At 43.2% G+C, this 17,679-nt stretch overlaps 1 protein-coding gene across 2 annotated transcripts in view; it reads right to left on the reverse strand.

The window, feature by feature from the left end:
- Positions 1 to 6,003: 6,003 nt before the first annotated feature.
- Positions 6,004 to 17,679, reverse strand: part of C2CD4C (C2 calcium dependent domain containing 4C) — a 101,103-nt gene continuing 89,427 nt past the window's right edge. The window contains exons 2-3 of one of the 2 annotated variants that reach the window (XR_010175748.1): positions 7,935 to 11,032; positions 6,004 to 7,415 (exon numbers count right to left, since the gene is read on the reverse strand). Coding sequence is in view for 1 of the 2 variants with exons in the window: in XM_063914463.1 (XP_063770533.1) it covers positions 9,660 to 10,976 (1,317 nt within the window). In the remaining variant the exon portion in view is untranslated. Of the gene's footprint in view, positions 11,033 to 17,679 lie in introns of both variants that reach the window. The other variant, XM_063914463.1, reaches the window with a different exon arrangement.

The following is a 17,679-nucleotide window of genomic DNA, read 5'->3' on the forward strand; positions in this document are numbered from 1 at the left end:
TGTGCTTGTAAACTGTTATGCATTGAAGCAGGTCCTTATAACCGACTACTATGTCAGTGGTTCTCAAACTGTGTGCCGTGGCACCCTGGGGTGCCTCAGGACACTTGCAGGGATGCCCTGGTTTGGTGGTACAGGAATAATTGACTTTATTTATGGCCAATGTAATAGGCAAAACCAATGCTTTTGGCTTCAAATCACAAAATATGTAGACAGACAGGGGCATATCTTGTCCCTCCCTACATAACTGAACTTAAGGATGACATATAAACACAATTTACTTAATTTAGGGGGTATTCAAGTCGGAACTGCCATTTTGTCGGAAAGACAGCAGGTTCCGACTTTTTTAGGTCGGATAGTGCTCCGACCTATTCAATGGTCCTGCCATTTTTTCGACAGGTCGGCAATTCCGACTTGAATTGACTACCCCCCTAAATTAAGTAAATTAGGTTCAGTTAAAAAAAGTCGGATTGGCATTGCCATGAACGCCCAAATCCTGCCGCTAATTGAATACTCAAATGTCGGATCCTTTCCGTCGGAAAGGATCCGACATCAATTGAATACACCCCTTAATATTTCTTTCTAAATTTCTCAATAAGAAAAACTTTTGGCTTAGAGATGCCATGAAAGAAATTCTGATGCTCTAGGGCAGGGCTGGCCAAACCGGTCCTCGAGATCTACCAACAGTTCATGTTTTCCAGGCCTCCTGGATATCTGTAGAATTGTCAGTTAGGAATGAATGCAGCACATCTTAATTAGTAATTACTACACCTGTGCTCCAGCTAGGAGGTCTGGAAAATGTGAACTGTTGGTAGATCTCGAGGACTGGTTTGGCCAGCTCTGCTCTAGGGCACAGTGATTCAAAAAAGTTTGGAACCACTGTACTATGCATTATTACCAGTTACTGATGCTATGTTCCGTCTATGTGAACACATAACATTTTTGCAGAATAACAGGAGTGTCTATTTTTGTTATGCGCACAAGCAACTTTGTTGCAGAAAGTTATGCTTATGTAAAACCAATTATGCACATAATTCATATTTTCAGGTGCAGACAAATACAGAATTCTTTTAGTCATTCAAGTTTGACTGATCAATTCTGGATTTGTCAGAGTCTCAAACCAAATTTGGGTTAGATGCATTAGTATTTACTACTCCTCTAGCTAAAATACTGAGGACCTAATTCAGACCTGATCGTATCAACAATTTTGTTAGCAGATGGGAAAAACCTAGGGGGTCATTCCGAGTTGTTCGCTCGCTAGCAGTTTTTAGCAGCCGTGCAAACGCATTGTTGCCGCCCACTGGGGAGTGTATTCGCTTTGCAGAAGTGCGAACGCTTGTGCAGCAGAGCACCTGCAAAATCATTTTGTACAAAACAAGATCAGCCCTGTAGTTACTCTTCCTGTGCGTTGATTCTAACGACGGAGGGGCGGCTTTTGATGTCACACACCCGCCCAGCATTCGCCCAGCCACGCCTGTTTTTCTAAGCACTCCCTGAAAACGGTCGGTTGTCACCCAGAAACGCCCACTTCATGTCAATCTTCCTGCGTTCGGCCATGCGACTGAAAGCTTCGCTAGAACCTGTGCTAAACCACGATGCTCTTCGTACCCGTAGGTCGCGCGTGCACATTGCGGTGCATACGCATATTAGACTTTTTTTCACTGATCGCTACGCAGCGAACAACGGTAGCTAGATATCAACTCGGAATGACCCCCCCATGTGTACTGCAGGGGGGTGGGGGCAGATATAACAATTGCAGAGAGAGTTAGACTTGGGTGGGTTATATTGTTTCTGTGCAGGGTAAATACTGGCTGCTTTATTTTTACACTGCAATTTGGATTTCAGTTTGAACACACCCCACCCAAATCTAACTCTCTCTGCACATATTATATCTGCCCCCCCCCCCCCCCCTGCAGTGCACATGGTTTTGCCCATCTGCTAACAAAATTGCTGCTACGATCAGGTCTGAATGACCCCCTTAGTACTCAGGTATCTTACACTTCTTGCTGCATCGCTCTCTACCTACATACATATCCTTAATACACTGCCTCAAGCTGTAATAGGATTGCATTGCTTTTGTTTAATGCATAATGCTTAATATAGAAATCTTCACATAGTGCTTTACAAAAAAATCTGAAAAGTTAGTATGGCAGTTGTGTAAACCACCTTATTAGCAACCAAATTAAAATGCTGGGAAGGAGGAAGTATTATCGCTATTATTGCTGGTTTCTTATAAGAATGCAAATCTAATCTATATAACATGAGAAGGTGTGGAAGAAGGAAGATATATATATATATATATATACTGTGTGTATGTATGTATATATATATATATATATATATATCTGAAAGCATAACACTGTTCTACTAAGATTGTCAGGGAGAGTACGCATATATAAAGATAAAAATATCATAGTTCCTAGAATAGTACAGTCAACATATTCATTTCCATAACAAATGTAACAATATAGAATAGAGAACATAGGTTTCAGCGTACAACAAAAAAACATTATAAAATGGAAAGTTACATTAGGAAGATCGCCAATGAAACTGAGATACAGATCCCACATGCAGCACCAGAACAGAACCTCTCCCTTCTCGCAGCTTTGTGATATTCTGCTCAGTCACAACCTGGCATCTTCTTATATATGTGCCCAATATACCACTCACAGTCATGTTATATAGATGATTATTTATGTGGTAACCTGGTACCTTTTACATAAAAAAATAGATATCAGCCCTGGCAGTTTAGAATGTTTTTAATGAGTCCTTAAAGTAATTATATTCACACTGAATAAATTTTAAAAAATCTGACTAACTGTACTTCACTGTAAAGCTGCTGATTTCTCCCTAGGCCTCAGGAACACAGACGTCATACGTATATAAATCTGAAAGGTGATGTGTAAAGAGTACCGTGCGCAAAAATGACAAGAAAGTGGTGATTAAATGTGGCTGGGAAAGACTAATACGTGCAGCATCCGGGATACATATGATATCCCGACAGACGGGATGCCGGCTGTCACTATACCGACAGAGGCATCCCATCTGCCAGAATCCTGGCAGCTAGTGTGCTTGCCACGCATCGGGCCCGGTTGCTTGCTTCGCTTGTCACAGGTTCTATTCCCACACAGTTGTTGTCGGGATTCTGTGTGCCGGTATTTCACCGGCTTTCGGCATCGGTCTCCTGAACACCGGGATCATGACAGCCGGTATATTGACTGCATCTCGCAGCATTCATGTATAGCATGTGCACAAGCTTCACATGAGGTAATGATACCTATGTATGAGACATCTTTACCCAGTCTCAAGATGGCAGTCAGTTACATGTGTCCCCCATTTTACCAATACCACAACTACCACCATAGCAACTCATGTGGCTGCTACGATGCCCAGAGATGTCAGAGCTTTGGACAGATTACAAGCTATTATATGTCTAACGTGCAGGATCTCAGTAGCGATGGCCATCGGTGTGTTCTCGACGGGGAATAATTGATGGGTTACACCCATCAATGGACAATCCTGCTGTGTTGGACAGTGGATGGCGGAACAATCACTTGAAAGGGGTGAGGCTTCATGGCATGGTCAGAGGCAGGACAAAGCTCAGTTCCTTATGCCAAATATAAACCCCAAAAAACAATAAAAAAATTCCATAGCTAATTCATAGCCATAGATGGTTGAGAACCATCGGTCCTCTGCCATCCATGGCAAAACCATTAACCAAAGGTGGATGTCATCAATTGTTAAACATTGTGGTTGATGGCCATACCTAGATCTCATTGTTCTACCATCAGTGATCATTGTAGAGGCACTGTGGACATGAATTTCTGTATTGGCAGTGATCCTGAGCATCAGTCCTTGACATTCTGATACCTGGAGGAAGTTCACTATCAAAATACGTGTTTGGTTAGATAGAGCCTAAAAATGTAGTAAATATATCATAGAAGACTCTTGACAGAAGACAATACCAAACAATAAATTCAATAATTACAGTTATGGGTTCCATGTGCAGATGAAATGTACACACTCACCCCTAGTAGAGTTGGGGTAAATATACTGTATGCAGTTAACTGGTAATTTTGAAGATCTACTGAAAAATAGCCTAAAACTAAATTTTACAAAACAAGAAAATCTGAACCCAGAAACATTCATGCAAATAGATAAATATTCATGCATAAAATAATTCATATTTACAAATACATATATGTCATGGATGGCAGCTAGTATTGCTAGGTTGGGTAAAACGTTACTTAAGCTGACTGACAATAAGAACTTCCAGCAACATGTGGAACCCAGCTAAATGGGCACCGATAATAAGTGCAGAGTCACAGGAAGCGTAACAGGAAGAGATGGAAGGAGTGCAACTTCAGAAAATTAGGGAACAGATTTTGTCTAGGCTGCAAGGAGTAACGGAGTGATGGAATGGAGGTAAGTTATATATGTCTACAAAATATACATGGGTGTAAATCCCTAACAGACTTGGATAATTCCTGCTTTACCAAAAGTGAGTCAAACAAAATTACGGTTTATTAACATTACTGTAGAAAATCTGCTTTATTATTAGTGGGTGTGGTATAATATATCTACAATGTCTAGGTAGTCAGTAAATAGGTCGACAACATATGGTCGACAGATAAAAGGTTGACCGTAGTAGATAGGTACAAAATGCCGATAGGGTAAAAAGGTCAACATGACAATGGATGACACAAAAATGGTCAACACAAACCTTTTGGGTTTTTTAGGCCAAATCTTGTCTATCCATGTTGTATGACCACCATCTCCACAAACATGTACCGTCACAGGCTCGCTTCACTCACCACAGGTTACTATTCTAAATAGGCATCTTCGTTGATAGTAAATCAAGAAAATGTTGGGAAACCGCGTCAAACATTTGTGTGTCGACGACTGTCATGTCAACCTTTTGTACCTGTCGATCTTAAGCACTGTCAACCTTTCATCTGTCAACCTTTTGTTCCGGCCGACCTGTTGTCTTTTGTATCTGTCGACCTAAGAAAACAAATACTAAATGCACTTTCCATAAAAAGGCTGAAAGTGGTTTATTTATAGTGCAATGTGCATTGTTCTGACGTAACTCAGCAGAAACAATAACAATCTGTATTTTTTTGTTTTAGTGCCATTTAGAAAATGAAAGTTAACATCTCATTTGTAGCTAGATGGAACCATATTATTTCTAACATTATAATATATGTAAATTGTTTACTAGACCAAGAAGTGGTCAATGAAAACAATTGGCTACACAAAGCAGCAATATTTATAGGAAACATGAAAGGGGCTGAAACGGCTTGCTCATCTGTATTTACAAGAGTGACTTTGTAGCAGCTGTCACCTCCTGAATACAGCATTTTCTGTGTAACTGCCATAGTCGTTAGAAAGTATTTCACAACCTATTTTCACTGCAGGCTACAAGGTTCTATGTAACTATCAATTACTGAAGAGAATGACCAATTATCAGAAGTGACAGTCCTATGGCACACTGCCACCTCTCACAAAACAGTTTTCAAAACACATTAAAGTCATTCCCATAAAGTAATATGCACAAATTAATCAAACCGCAACATTACCAGTGAATCATTTGTTAACAAAAATAAATCTATTCATTCCAAAGATTTTCGTCAGTACTTCCTTCATAAATAATGTATTATTTTAATATCCTTTATGAAACCAAATAATTATTCTGACTTCATATTAATTTTTAGATAAACTTTTTCAGTTTCAATACGCTCAGAGGTTTCTCTGGGCATTTTACATTTTATATTGCATAATGTTAGTTAACAAATTATGCTTATTATGTATCGAGCATAGGGGTATGTACAATCCAGAAAAAACATCCACAGTTAACTATTTTAGGGCACTAAATTAGGACAATTAAAAAAAAATGAAAAAAATAAATAAATTGCACAATAAGTTTAGTGCAAAAATTCACCGATAGGGGGAATATGTCGCTGAATAATGTGAAAATGGACAAACAAATGAACAACAAAACTAAACTGCAATGAGCAATTACCTTTATTGTGTTACATAAATGATGACAAATAAAACATCTGTCCATTTTCACTGTTACACATTGTACAGCTCCATAATTCACCTATTGGCGACTTTTTGCACCAATTTTTTTTGTGCCCAATCCTATTTCCCTAGTCCTGATTACCCCCTACCAAATTTGTGATATTCTGATTATCAAGATACAGACGGCTCTGAACATGGCCTATATATATATAAACATATATATTTGATGTTCTGTATTAGCAGACACCCAATGTAAACATTCAGCAGATTTTGGTTATGTGGCTTACATGTGCTTTTCTGTAAAACTACAATTCTCGCCTGAAAGCAATGCCTTATAAAAGAAATATGTAAAATAAATTAATACATTTTCATCCTTAATTTTATCTCCTTACACTATGTCTGACAATATTTATATCTTCTATATTCAAGACATCAAGGGAATATCAGAATGGTCTTAAGTTTTTGGACATACCTTCCAACCAGGAGTGGATCTAGGCACGGGCGAGCAGGGCAGGTGCCCAAGGCGCTGTACCCACGGGCGCGGCCGCAGTCACCCCGCAGGGGCCCATAGCCTACCCGCACCCCGCATTCCGTCTGCAGCAATCGCCGTGGGCAGTGTGGGTGCCCGCTGCAGCAAGAGCCGCTGCAGCTGGCTCCATTTTCAGACAGACACTAGAGGTCATAATTGACCTCTAGTGTCTGTGCAGCGCTGCTATGGGAGAGACGTCATGACGTCTCTCCCATAAAGAGGAGACGGCAGAGGCCAGAGGCGGAGCAGCGGTCGGGAAGCAGGAGCGGGGCTGGTGAGTTTTGTTTATTTTTGTTTGTTTTTAGTGTTTGTAAGCGGCGCTACAAGGGGCATCTCTACTGGCAGCACATCTAATGGCGGCATCTGTACTGGGGGCACTTCTAAGGGGCACAACTACAGGGGCATCTCTACTGATGGCACATCTAATGAGGGCACATCTAAGGGTGCATAACTACAGGGGCATCTTTACTGGGAGCACATCTAATGGGGGCATCTCTACTGGGGGCACAGCTAAGGGGGCATAACTACAGGGGTATCTCTACTGGGGGCACATCTAATGGGGCAAATCTACAGGGGGCATCTCTACTGGGGGCACATCTAAGGGGGCATAACTACTGGGGGCACTTGTCTGGGGCGGGGAGGAAACTTTCGCCCTGGACGCCACATGGTCTAGAACTGGCCCTGCTTCCAACACGCCCCATTCCAGGAGGAACAAAATGCTCTGTTCATGGACTTCCCTCTTAATTTATGATTGCCGTCACCTGTGTGGAACTAGTTAAATGAAAAGAAAGGTGTTTCACCACGGTGACAGCAAATATACAGGGAGGTATAGTTAGTTCTCTCCCTAAATCTAAAAATTTACAATCTCGGGCCCTCATTCCGAGTTGTTCGCTCGCAAGGCGAATGTAGCAGAGTTACACACGCTAAGCCGCCGCCTACTGGGAGTGAATCTTAGCTTCTTAAAATTGCGACCGACGTACGCGCAATATTGCGATTACAAACGAGTTAGCAGTTTCAGAGTAGCTCCAGACTTACTCTGCCTGTGCGATCATTTCAGTGCTTGTCGTTCCTGGTTGACGTCACAAACACACCCAGCGTTCGCCCAGGCACTCCCACCGTTTCCCCGGCCACTCCTGCGTTTTTTCCGGAAACGGTAGCGTTTTCAGCCACACGCCCCTGAAACGCCGTGTATCCGCCCAGTAACACCCATTTCCTGTCAATCACATTACGATCGCCGGAGCGAAGAAAAAGCCGTGAGTAAAAATACTTTCTTCATAGTAAAGTTACTTGGCGCAGTCGCAGTGCGAACATTGCGCATGCGTACTAAGCGGATTTTCACTGCGATGCGATGAAAAATACCGAGCGAACAACTCGGAATGAGGGCCTCTATCTTTAGACTATCATCCATCAAAAAATCAAATCTCGGAAACAGGAGAACCATTACTATGGATGCATGCAGAACGTCACATTACATTCATGTTCATCAAGAACCACCGATATATATATATATATATATATATATATATATGTAACTGCCCCAAAATGTGTCAAGCATGTGCTAATGCCCCTTTCTATGTCATTATGAAACACTAATTAGTACAGGACTGAAACAGGCACATGAAGAGTATAACGTACAGTAAGAGCATAACCTTTAGCGCTACTTGTTTTTCCATGTCTGTAAATAACCCCCAGTTTATATCTATGTTCTGTATCAAGTATTAACTCACTTGTGTTCAAGCAGGGATTTAATATGGGTATGTTATTATATAGAAACTAACGTGGGTGCTGTGATGCGGTAAGGGTTAATCTCATAATGAGTCTGATTTCACAATTGTTTCCCCATATGGGAATATCTGACCTTTTGATTATACCATCTGCGCAATGAGCCTGAATGCATTGCAAATACTCACAATCCACTTTCTCAGATTTCTGGGTGTGAAACAGAAAGTACAAGCATAGAACATAAAGTGGATTACAGCATTGTCTGTGTGGGTGTGTCTGACATTACAGGTATTTAATAGAAATTGTAGATTGTATGTGACAAGTGGGATCAATTTAGGAGTAAGAAAGGACAGTTGGGTTTCCTGTCCATTCATGTGCAGACAACAATATGAATGGAGAATTATTGGAAGCATCTATCATATGTACCACAGCATTGTTCTCCTTTATAGCATTTTATTCTGCAACTATCTGAATATTGCAGATCATGACTAATCTAGTCTGTAGCCAGAGAATTGCCTTTTTGGTTTAGGAAGGGGTCATACAGGACGGCTGGCATTGCAGTGATGTCCTGCTCCATGGTTTATAGCATGGTGGCAGATAATAGTCAGGCTCTGGCTGGCTGTTGTTGCCTTGGAGTTTCTGATACGGCATGTTAGCTACCACTAAGAGAGAAAATCTAACGGTAATTGAGATTGTATAAACCAATGTCGTGTTTCCAGGTTAGCCACCTAAAATTATACACGTTATATGCATGCTCCATTCTTATTATTATACAGACATCCATGCATGTATATAAACTAATGTAGCCATGCATAATGTGTTTTTCATATGTGTCCAGTTCTAGGAGACAACCCTAGCAAGAGAGGACCACGCTCTTTTTGTCCGAGATATACTCTGCGGATTTTACCTAAATTTGCTTTGCACAATTTGATCTCTGTAGGCTCCTGATTTATGGGACTTGGAGTAAATATGACATGCTCTGCAGATAATTATGCATATTTTTAAACAATCTGTGCACTTATTCTCTGCAGACGGTCCTACATTTACAACTGGTCTGGTACAGTTGCTCAAAAATCATCAAAATGTGAAAAGGTTGTAGGTCCAGTTTAAAATTGCAATTATCTGCTGGTCATCACCTCTAAATGTGCAATGCACTGCAGACCACTATTGCTGTGGAAGATCAACACTGCAGCTTCTTAATGAAAGCTTTTCTTTAGAGCTATGGAAGTACTTTTGTCTGCAGTTTACTCTAGTAGGACTCATGTAAAGGATGTCAGATCTGACTCTGTAGCTTCTAATTACCACAAGTGAAGGCACCCTTCACTGCAGAGCACAGTCAGACAGCCCTCTCTCACACTCCATGCATTCTATCATAGTTACGTCATTCTCAAAGTAAGGGTAATAGTGCAGTCAGTGGAATCTCCTTCTCTCCAAGAAGTGTGTCTCTTTTAAGGCTGCTCCCCTTGTTGAGCACCTTCAGTTTAAGTGACATCTTTTTAGCACTTCCAGCCACCAAGCCATCAAAAAAAAAATCCTCATTGAAGACTGGGTTCCGGCTATTCTTAATAATGGTGCTTCTCTGACGGTGAACTTTACCAGGGTTCAGGTAGAGCACTACACAGCAGTTCACTCCCTTTAAGTCACAGATTTTGTCAAAGAGGTGCTCTGCTGCAATTAACCGTACTCTGAGACGGGCAGTTGATGGGTCATACTCTGCTGCTAACCTCATACTGCCTCCTTTACTTAGACCCACAGTGTGTTCTTTCTGTAGAAGGCCCATATTAAGCATTCCTTGTTGCCCAGAACCTATGCCAGCTCCCTTGGCACCGCGTACCCTTCTTCTGGGCATGCTGGGACTAGTGTCTGCTGAACTGCACTCATCTGTGGATAGTGAACTGTTTCGAGCAACTGAGTGTTTCAGCTTGATGAGCTTTGATTGTGTATCTGGAGTGAAGATCTTCAGGAGAGAGACCGAGCGGGAAAGTAATGGTGAGCTGAATGGTGAGGACTCAGCTGAAGAGCAGGTATCACTTTCTCCACCACTGAAATACCGGTAAGGATTCATCAATGACATTCCAAAGTCTGAGGGGTTCAGCTGTGATCCTCCTCCTCCTCCTTCTGTTCCGCTCCTTCTCTGAGAACTGGGAGAACTGGATTGTGATGGACATGGGGATAGAGACCCTTGCTCACTGTGAAAGAGAGACTCCTTCCGTCTGGTATGTGGACTCTCCATCAGTGTCACAAATCCATATGAAGTCTGAGCTTTCGGTACATATGGAAGAGACATGGCATTCTGAGATTGTGGGTCAGCATTGGTACCCAAGTCTTCTTCTGAAGCCCACTCATCAGCACTTTCAATCTGAATGATGTGACGGTTTGCAGCTTTCACAAGGTTCCGGCTCTCTGATGCAGCTTTGGTTGGCAGACGGGGGCTGCGCTGAGGACGCCGTCCTGACAAGTTTTGCTCAGAAGCAGAGGTGCCTATGTTTGGCTTGGATTGTACTCCATCTCCTGCTGAGGCTCCTTCCGCTCCTCCCCCTTCAGCTGGGATACTACTAAGTTTTGGGGGGATGAAAAAATCAGGTATCTTGTCCGGTGTCAGAACATTGCTATAAGGTCCACCCTTGGCTTGTTTGTCCCCAGATTCTCCTGTCTGTCGACCGCTGTGGTCCACTGTGCCTCGGATCCTCTCCAACAGCCACATTCTTAATGTTCCCCGATAAACAGAAGAAAGCAAATGGGTCCAGGAGGTGGATTGTGCTACCTGCAAAAAGAGCAGAGTTTGAAATTTTGTGGTTAAATCATTGTTATTGCTACAGGTAATTTAATGGGTTAAAATTAGGTTTTGGATTTTGTATACACCATCCCATGGGAACCCTGCTGTTTGTTCAGTCATCAGCAGGTTTCCAGTACTTAAGCTTAGAGGAACACATCTGATACACTGACTAATAATGGCAGCAAGCTACTGAACTAAATAAATGTACAGCCAATCAGAAGCCGACTATCATTATTAACCAGTGCATCAGATACCTTCCCCATCTGGTAAAAAGAAATGATGGCTACTACTAGATGTATTACTACTTTCCAAACTACATAGTGCTACAAATAATATATCCAACATTTTATTAGTGCTACTAGTAACCAGCTCGTCAAAGTGACGGAACATCATAACGGTAATGTCAGCACCAACGGCTGTGTGTGTTACACAGTTACATAGGGGGTAATTCAGAGTTGATCGTAGATGTGCTAAATTTAGCACATCTACTATTATTTACTCTGACATGCAGGGGGACGCCTAGCACAGGCTGATAGCATCCCACTGGGCTCCCGGGGTGCGCACGCGCAGTGTGGCCGCTGAGCGTTCGCACTCCTCAAAGTGATTCAGACTGCGATCGCTGCCGCGATCCACTCTGAATTAACCCCATAAGGTAATATGTAAATAACAGGGTCGTGTGGTGGGATAAATGGCTGGGGAGGCACTGGCTAGTACTAGAGCCGTTGTGCAATGCTTTTGCACATGTGCGGGGGAGTGTGTGTGTGGGGGGGGGGCTGACATGCGGGGCGGCAAGCCCTGTGCTGGGCGTCCACCCGCATGTCAGTGTAAATGATCGTAAACGTGCTAAATTTAGCACATCTACGATCAGATCTGAATTACCCCCTATGTTATAAAATTATTTTGCTCAGATGGCCAGCAGTAAGACCACTAGTAAAACCTAACGTAAGTATTTCTTTGCTTTTTTCTATTCAGTACTGTCATGGGCTTCCCTAATACTGCACACAAAAGATTTGCAATACATTTTTTTAAGGTATGTTAAATTGCAAACAAAAAATGCATATATAAACCACATAGCATTTATGTACATATGCATCTATTAAAGTGTGTAATCAGCATGTCTTAAATATGGATTTGCAACAAACTTGTTATCAAACCAAACTAATATGGAAACACTTCTTTACCACATTTATACTGCACGCCTATTTGAAATAAATGTAAATTTTCAATTGTGTTATTAATGTGTTATTATTAATTATGGATAATCTAATTAAGCATAATAGTTTATATTTGCCTTTTGCATGCACTTAACTTACAATACAAGCTTATCTTCAAAGCAGGATTCTAATGCTAATTTGTACATTGCTGAAGTATCTGTGATATAATGGTCAGTACTGGATAACTGTGTGGAGTTTGTATATTCTCCCCGTACTTGCGTGGGTTTCCTCCGGGTACTCCAATTTCCTCCCACAATCCAAAAATATACTGGTAGGTTAATTGGCTCCAACAAAAATTAACACTAGCGTGAATGTGTCTGTGTGTACATGTGATAGGGAATCTAGATTGTAAGCTCCACTGGGGCAGGGACTGATGTGAATGGGCAAATATTCTCTCTGTAAAGCTGTAGTAATGCATACATACACTTTGATATGCAAAAGATTACAACAATGACAAAGCATAATAAACTAGCAAACATTTTTATCTATCTATGGGGGTCATTCCGACCCGATCGCTCGCTGCAGTTTATAGCAGCGGTCGTGTCGGAACTGCGCATGCGCCGTCACCGCAGTGCGCCGGCGCAGGCCAGCCGTCGATGCCTAGCGATCGCCTCTGAGGCAGAGGCGGTCGTTGGGTGGGAGGTAGCTGGATGGCGGCGTTAAGCCGCCGTTTAGGGGACGCAGTCTGGCCAACACAGGCGTGGCCAGACCGTTGGGGGGGTGGGCCGCGGCGGCTTCGTGACGTCACACGCAGTCACTGCGACCCGGGGCAGCGAAGAGGTTCTCCCGGCCAGCCGCAGGAGCTGCGCTGGCCGGGAGTAACTCCTGAGATGCAAAAGCATCGCCGCTGTGTGATGCTTTTGCATTTCTGCAGGGGGAAGCCGGCACTGACATGCGGGGCAGACTAGCCCTGTGCTGAGCGTCCCCCTGCATGTCTGAGTGCCTGATTGTAGCTATGCTAAATTTAGCACAGAATGACCCCCTATGTTCAGCAAGCTCAAATGTTCATTTATTGGCTCATTCAGGGTTAAAATATGTCCTGTTTTCTTTCCCAGTATTTTTTACTGCCTGAGGTTACCTGGCACAAGCAAATGTAATAGGTACATTACTCCTCTATCAGTCACAGGCTTCCAGGTTGTTCACACAATCTCTGTTTGACTGCCCCTCCCCCTTCTCTAATACATGCTCTCTCTGTGTTTTATCAGCTGGGTATGCCAGATGTAGCCTGCAGAAATAATTGGAAGAGGTACATTATTTTTTTATTAAGATACTAGGAAATAGCTTCTGTGTACAGTAGATGTACTAAAGATAATAGGGCAGCAAAAAAAAAAAAAAAAAAACAGACTCAGTGGACACCTTCACTATTACACTTGTAGACATGCTACCTAATGCAAATATCTCAACAGTTGGGTGTTTGGACTTGGGACAAACGACCCTGTTTTTAGCAGAGAAAGGAATATCCCCCCCCCCCCACACACACACACACACACACACACACACACACACACACACACACACTACATGTCTTCCCCTCCCAACAAATCAGGACACCTCGTTCATGTCACATGTGGCAGCAACCCTTAATTAATAAAACTATGCAGACATGGCCAAAAGATTCATCTGGGATTGTCACAAACAGCAGTTACTATAGTGTACAGAGAAACAAATAGCATCCAGTAAGCAGCAGCTCTGCGGGTAAAACCACCTTGCATATGAGAGTAAAGGGGGGAACTCACGGAGCGATCGCTGCTTAAAATCTAAGCAATCTGACTAGATTGCTTCGATTTTAAGCCTGATCGCTCCGTGTGTACCACCTACAGCGATAGCGATGCGCAGCCCCGCGCATCGCCACCGCTGGTGCAGGCCAATCTAGCGCGCTGGTGCAGGCCAATCTACCCACTGGGTGAAATGAGCAAACCCCCCCCTCCCCCCGCACGCTCAGCACACATCGCGCTGTGCTGACCGGCGGGAGAGATGTGTGCTGAGCGGTTCGCTCAGCACACATCTCTTCCGCATCGGCCAGTGAGTACTGGCCTTAAGATCAAAGGAGACTATTTAAAGGGGTGAATGAATGTCTCTTTCTGCTGCTATATGCAGATCATAAGGTCAGAATTTGAAGTAAACAAGATGAAGCTTTGCGTCAACGCTTGTGGCGGTGGTGTAATGGTGTTGGGAATGATTTCTTGACATACACCAAAGCCACAATATATGAGCCAAAGGGTTCATATGGAAATTATGCAAAGGTGCAGCAGTATAAACTCCTGGAAATTTGGTTAGTTTTGATCAGAGAAGTGTGGAAAAGATAGGCGCCATAGACTTTTTATTCCAAAGTTTTGACTATAAAAATGATTAGAATAATACAAAGAACCGGCACAGACGTTAGTATGATAGGAAAGGCACTGTCTCACCTGCCTCACCCCACGTCACTGGCCTCCAGGCTCCAAGCTCGGAAGGGGCACCTGCATGTACAGCAGCACCTGTGTGGATCCAAGTGTGATCACTGCTCTTCCAACAGAGCTCTGCAAAGTTAATAGGCTCTGTCCAAGTATTCCGGCAGCTGCATTTCACCCACTGTCGGGATTCCGGCATCGGTATTCCGACCGCCGGGATCCCGACTGGCGGTATAGTAACTGTTTCCTATACATACATGGGAGTTTTTTAAATGTCCCTTCCTCGTTAAACGAATCAGAAAGTTTGAAACTCGCATAAACATCATTAATCCCGATGGAAAGATGCTGGTACCGTGAATATACCTATGTTACCATATCAAAAGGATTGAAGCATATTACAGTAGAACACACTCTACTTTCCTCAGCCTGTGTTTCTCAGTCTGCCTTAATAATACAGCTGTCTGCACTGGACCGGTGTCTCTTTATAGAGATTAATGATCTCTATGTGAGGTTCCATCTCTCTTCTTTTCAACAGTCAAAAAAAAGGAAAGTAGGTGAGATGGAATTAACAATGCTCACTTGTATGTAGCCTAAGTCTTTGTCATCCCTTTATAGCTGGATTCACTAACAGGGGCATGACAATCAAGTAAAATGGATGGGCTAGCCTTGACATCTGCGCTTATTAGTCTATCCCATAATCCCTATAGTCACTAATAGCTATGTTTTCTGTTGCTTCAGATGGAGCTTGTAAGGAATATTTAAGTAAGACTATTTAAAAAACACACACACCAGTTAGAAGCGCATCTGAGAGTGCTTTAAAAATCAGTATCTATCAAACAGTAGAATCACTAGATAGAATCTATTAAAAACATGAAATGAACGGGATACGGTCATTAGGTCGACACCACTTAGGTCAGGGGTGGCCAACCAGTCAGAGACAAAGGGCCAAGAAATCTTGTTAGGTACATCAAAGAGCCGACTTCGAGCTGAAGGTGCACTTGCAAAAATGGGGTGTGACCTTGTGCCTGCTAGGCTACACCCCTGGTATAAAATACATTGAAAAAGCCAGATCCAACATAAAATACAATGAAAAAGCCACTTCTACATCAAATAATTGAAAAAGCCAGATCCGCATAAAATATATTGAAAAGCCAGTCACATAATACACTTCAGTTCCCCCATGTGTCACTCCAGCCAGCACCCGCCTGTGTCACTCCAGCCAGTACTCGCCTGTGTCACTCCAGCCAGCACCCTCCTGTGTCACTCCAGCCAGCTCCCCTATATGTATTTGGCTCCCTCAGTTCTCAGTCTATGTAGTGCTGCTGCATGCCTGGCTGGAGTGCAGCAGTTTACAGATCTCTTGTGGTCACGTGACTTTGAGTGTTGAGAGCCACATTTGAATAAAGAAAGAGCCGCATGTGGCGCGTTGGCCACCACTGACTTAGGTCGACAGTCATTAGGTGGACCACTATTGGTCAACATGCATTAGGTCGACAGGGTCACTAGGTCGACATGGTCATTAGGTCGACATGTACTAGGTCGACAGTTCAAAAGCTCGACATGAGTTTTTCATAGTTTTTTTTTATTTTTGAACTTTTTCATACTTGAGGATCCACGTGGATTACAATTGGGAACGGTAACCTGTGCTGAGCGCAGCGGCAGCGGAGCGAGGCACCTTGCCCGAAGAATGGCGAGCCATGCGAGGGGACACGGTGCACTAATTGGGGTTCCCCATCACTTTACGAAGAAAATGACACCAAAAACAGTGAAAAAACTCATGTCGACCTTTGGACCTGTCGACCTAATACATGTCGACCGAATGACCCTGTTGACCTAATGCATATCGACCGATAGTGGTCGACCTAATGATTGTTGACCTAAGTTGTGTCGACCCAACAACCCAAATTAATATATGGCAGAAACAAAATAGAGGACTGGAAGCTGATACAATTGCACATAGAGGGTCTGGACGCAGTTGCGTGTACATCTTTGTGATAAGCCTGCTACAAAGTCCCTCACTGGTCTACATCTGTGCTCTGACTGTGCAAGGGCTGAGAGGCCCCACTGTCAGCGTTCGTAGATGCCGATATACTACTTGGTACGTATCCGTTGCACCATTGGTTAAACCACTGAAACTTGCACCTTCCCTATGTCTGGAACAGTCTCTCCATCAGAGTATGGCCTCCTATGTGAATGGTTCGGTTTCTTTGTATGCAGCCACTTTCAGTGTCATGCCTGTGACACTCACATAGGACGCAACATCTTAATGTATCGTTCCAGCCACCTCCATGTTACTGGAGTCCCAGCCACCATCCAAGAACGCCCCTTACATTTGTGATACTATGCCTCCAAATCTGTACTGCGACTGCATACAAAATCAGGGTACATGTGCATCTGAATAACATCACTCCACTGCGTCCGACATCGTCGCTGCGTCCAACTCAGAATCAGGCCCAGAATTGTATATGTTTTTGCAGATTCCAGCCTACATGGAAAAACATGAAAAATTGTATTATGTGCAACTGTACACATCTCTAGATGCAGTAGCCTCTGTATCAGGAGTGGCCACTGGAGTCCTGCATGGAGGAGCAGCACAGCACCACATGATCATCTCAGTCTGGCGTTGGGTGTGGGGCGGCGACGTGGTACGGCCCGGAAATTTAAATGCCCACCACAACCTATATATGTATGGAGTTAGGCAACACTGAAGTTGTTTTTGTTAAAATTAATAAAGCCTTTTAAAGTGTTATTTTAATCTTCACATACCATAATACTTTATCTTATTAATGGTCACACACTCCCTGATCAGCACTGCCTAGCATGTAGGTGCTATAGAATAATAATAATGCCTGCCAGGGCTAGGGGTGCTTATTACTGTGAGAGTTGCAATAGTCCCTATATATTGGGGGGGGGGAGTTGGGCAGGTAACTAAATGGTCTGGAGGTTTTCTCATATGGGCCTGTATGGGCATTCCCCTTGGTGGTGCAGAGGGGTTCTCCCAAGCATCCCTGCAATTTTTGGATGGGG

Source organism: Pseudophryne corroboree, chromosome 1, assembly GCF_028390025.1.
Source record: "Pseudophryne corroboree isolate aPseCor3 chromosome 1, aPseCor3.hap2, whole genome shotgun sequence".
Classification (NCBI taxonomy): domain Eukaryota; kingdom Metazoa; phylum Chordata; class Amphibia; order Anura; family Myobatrachidae; genus Pseudophryne; species Pseudophryne corroboree.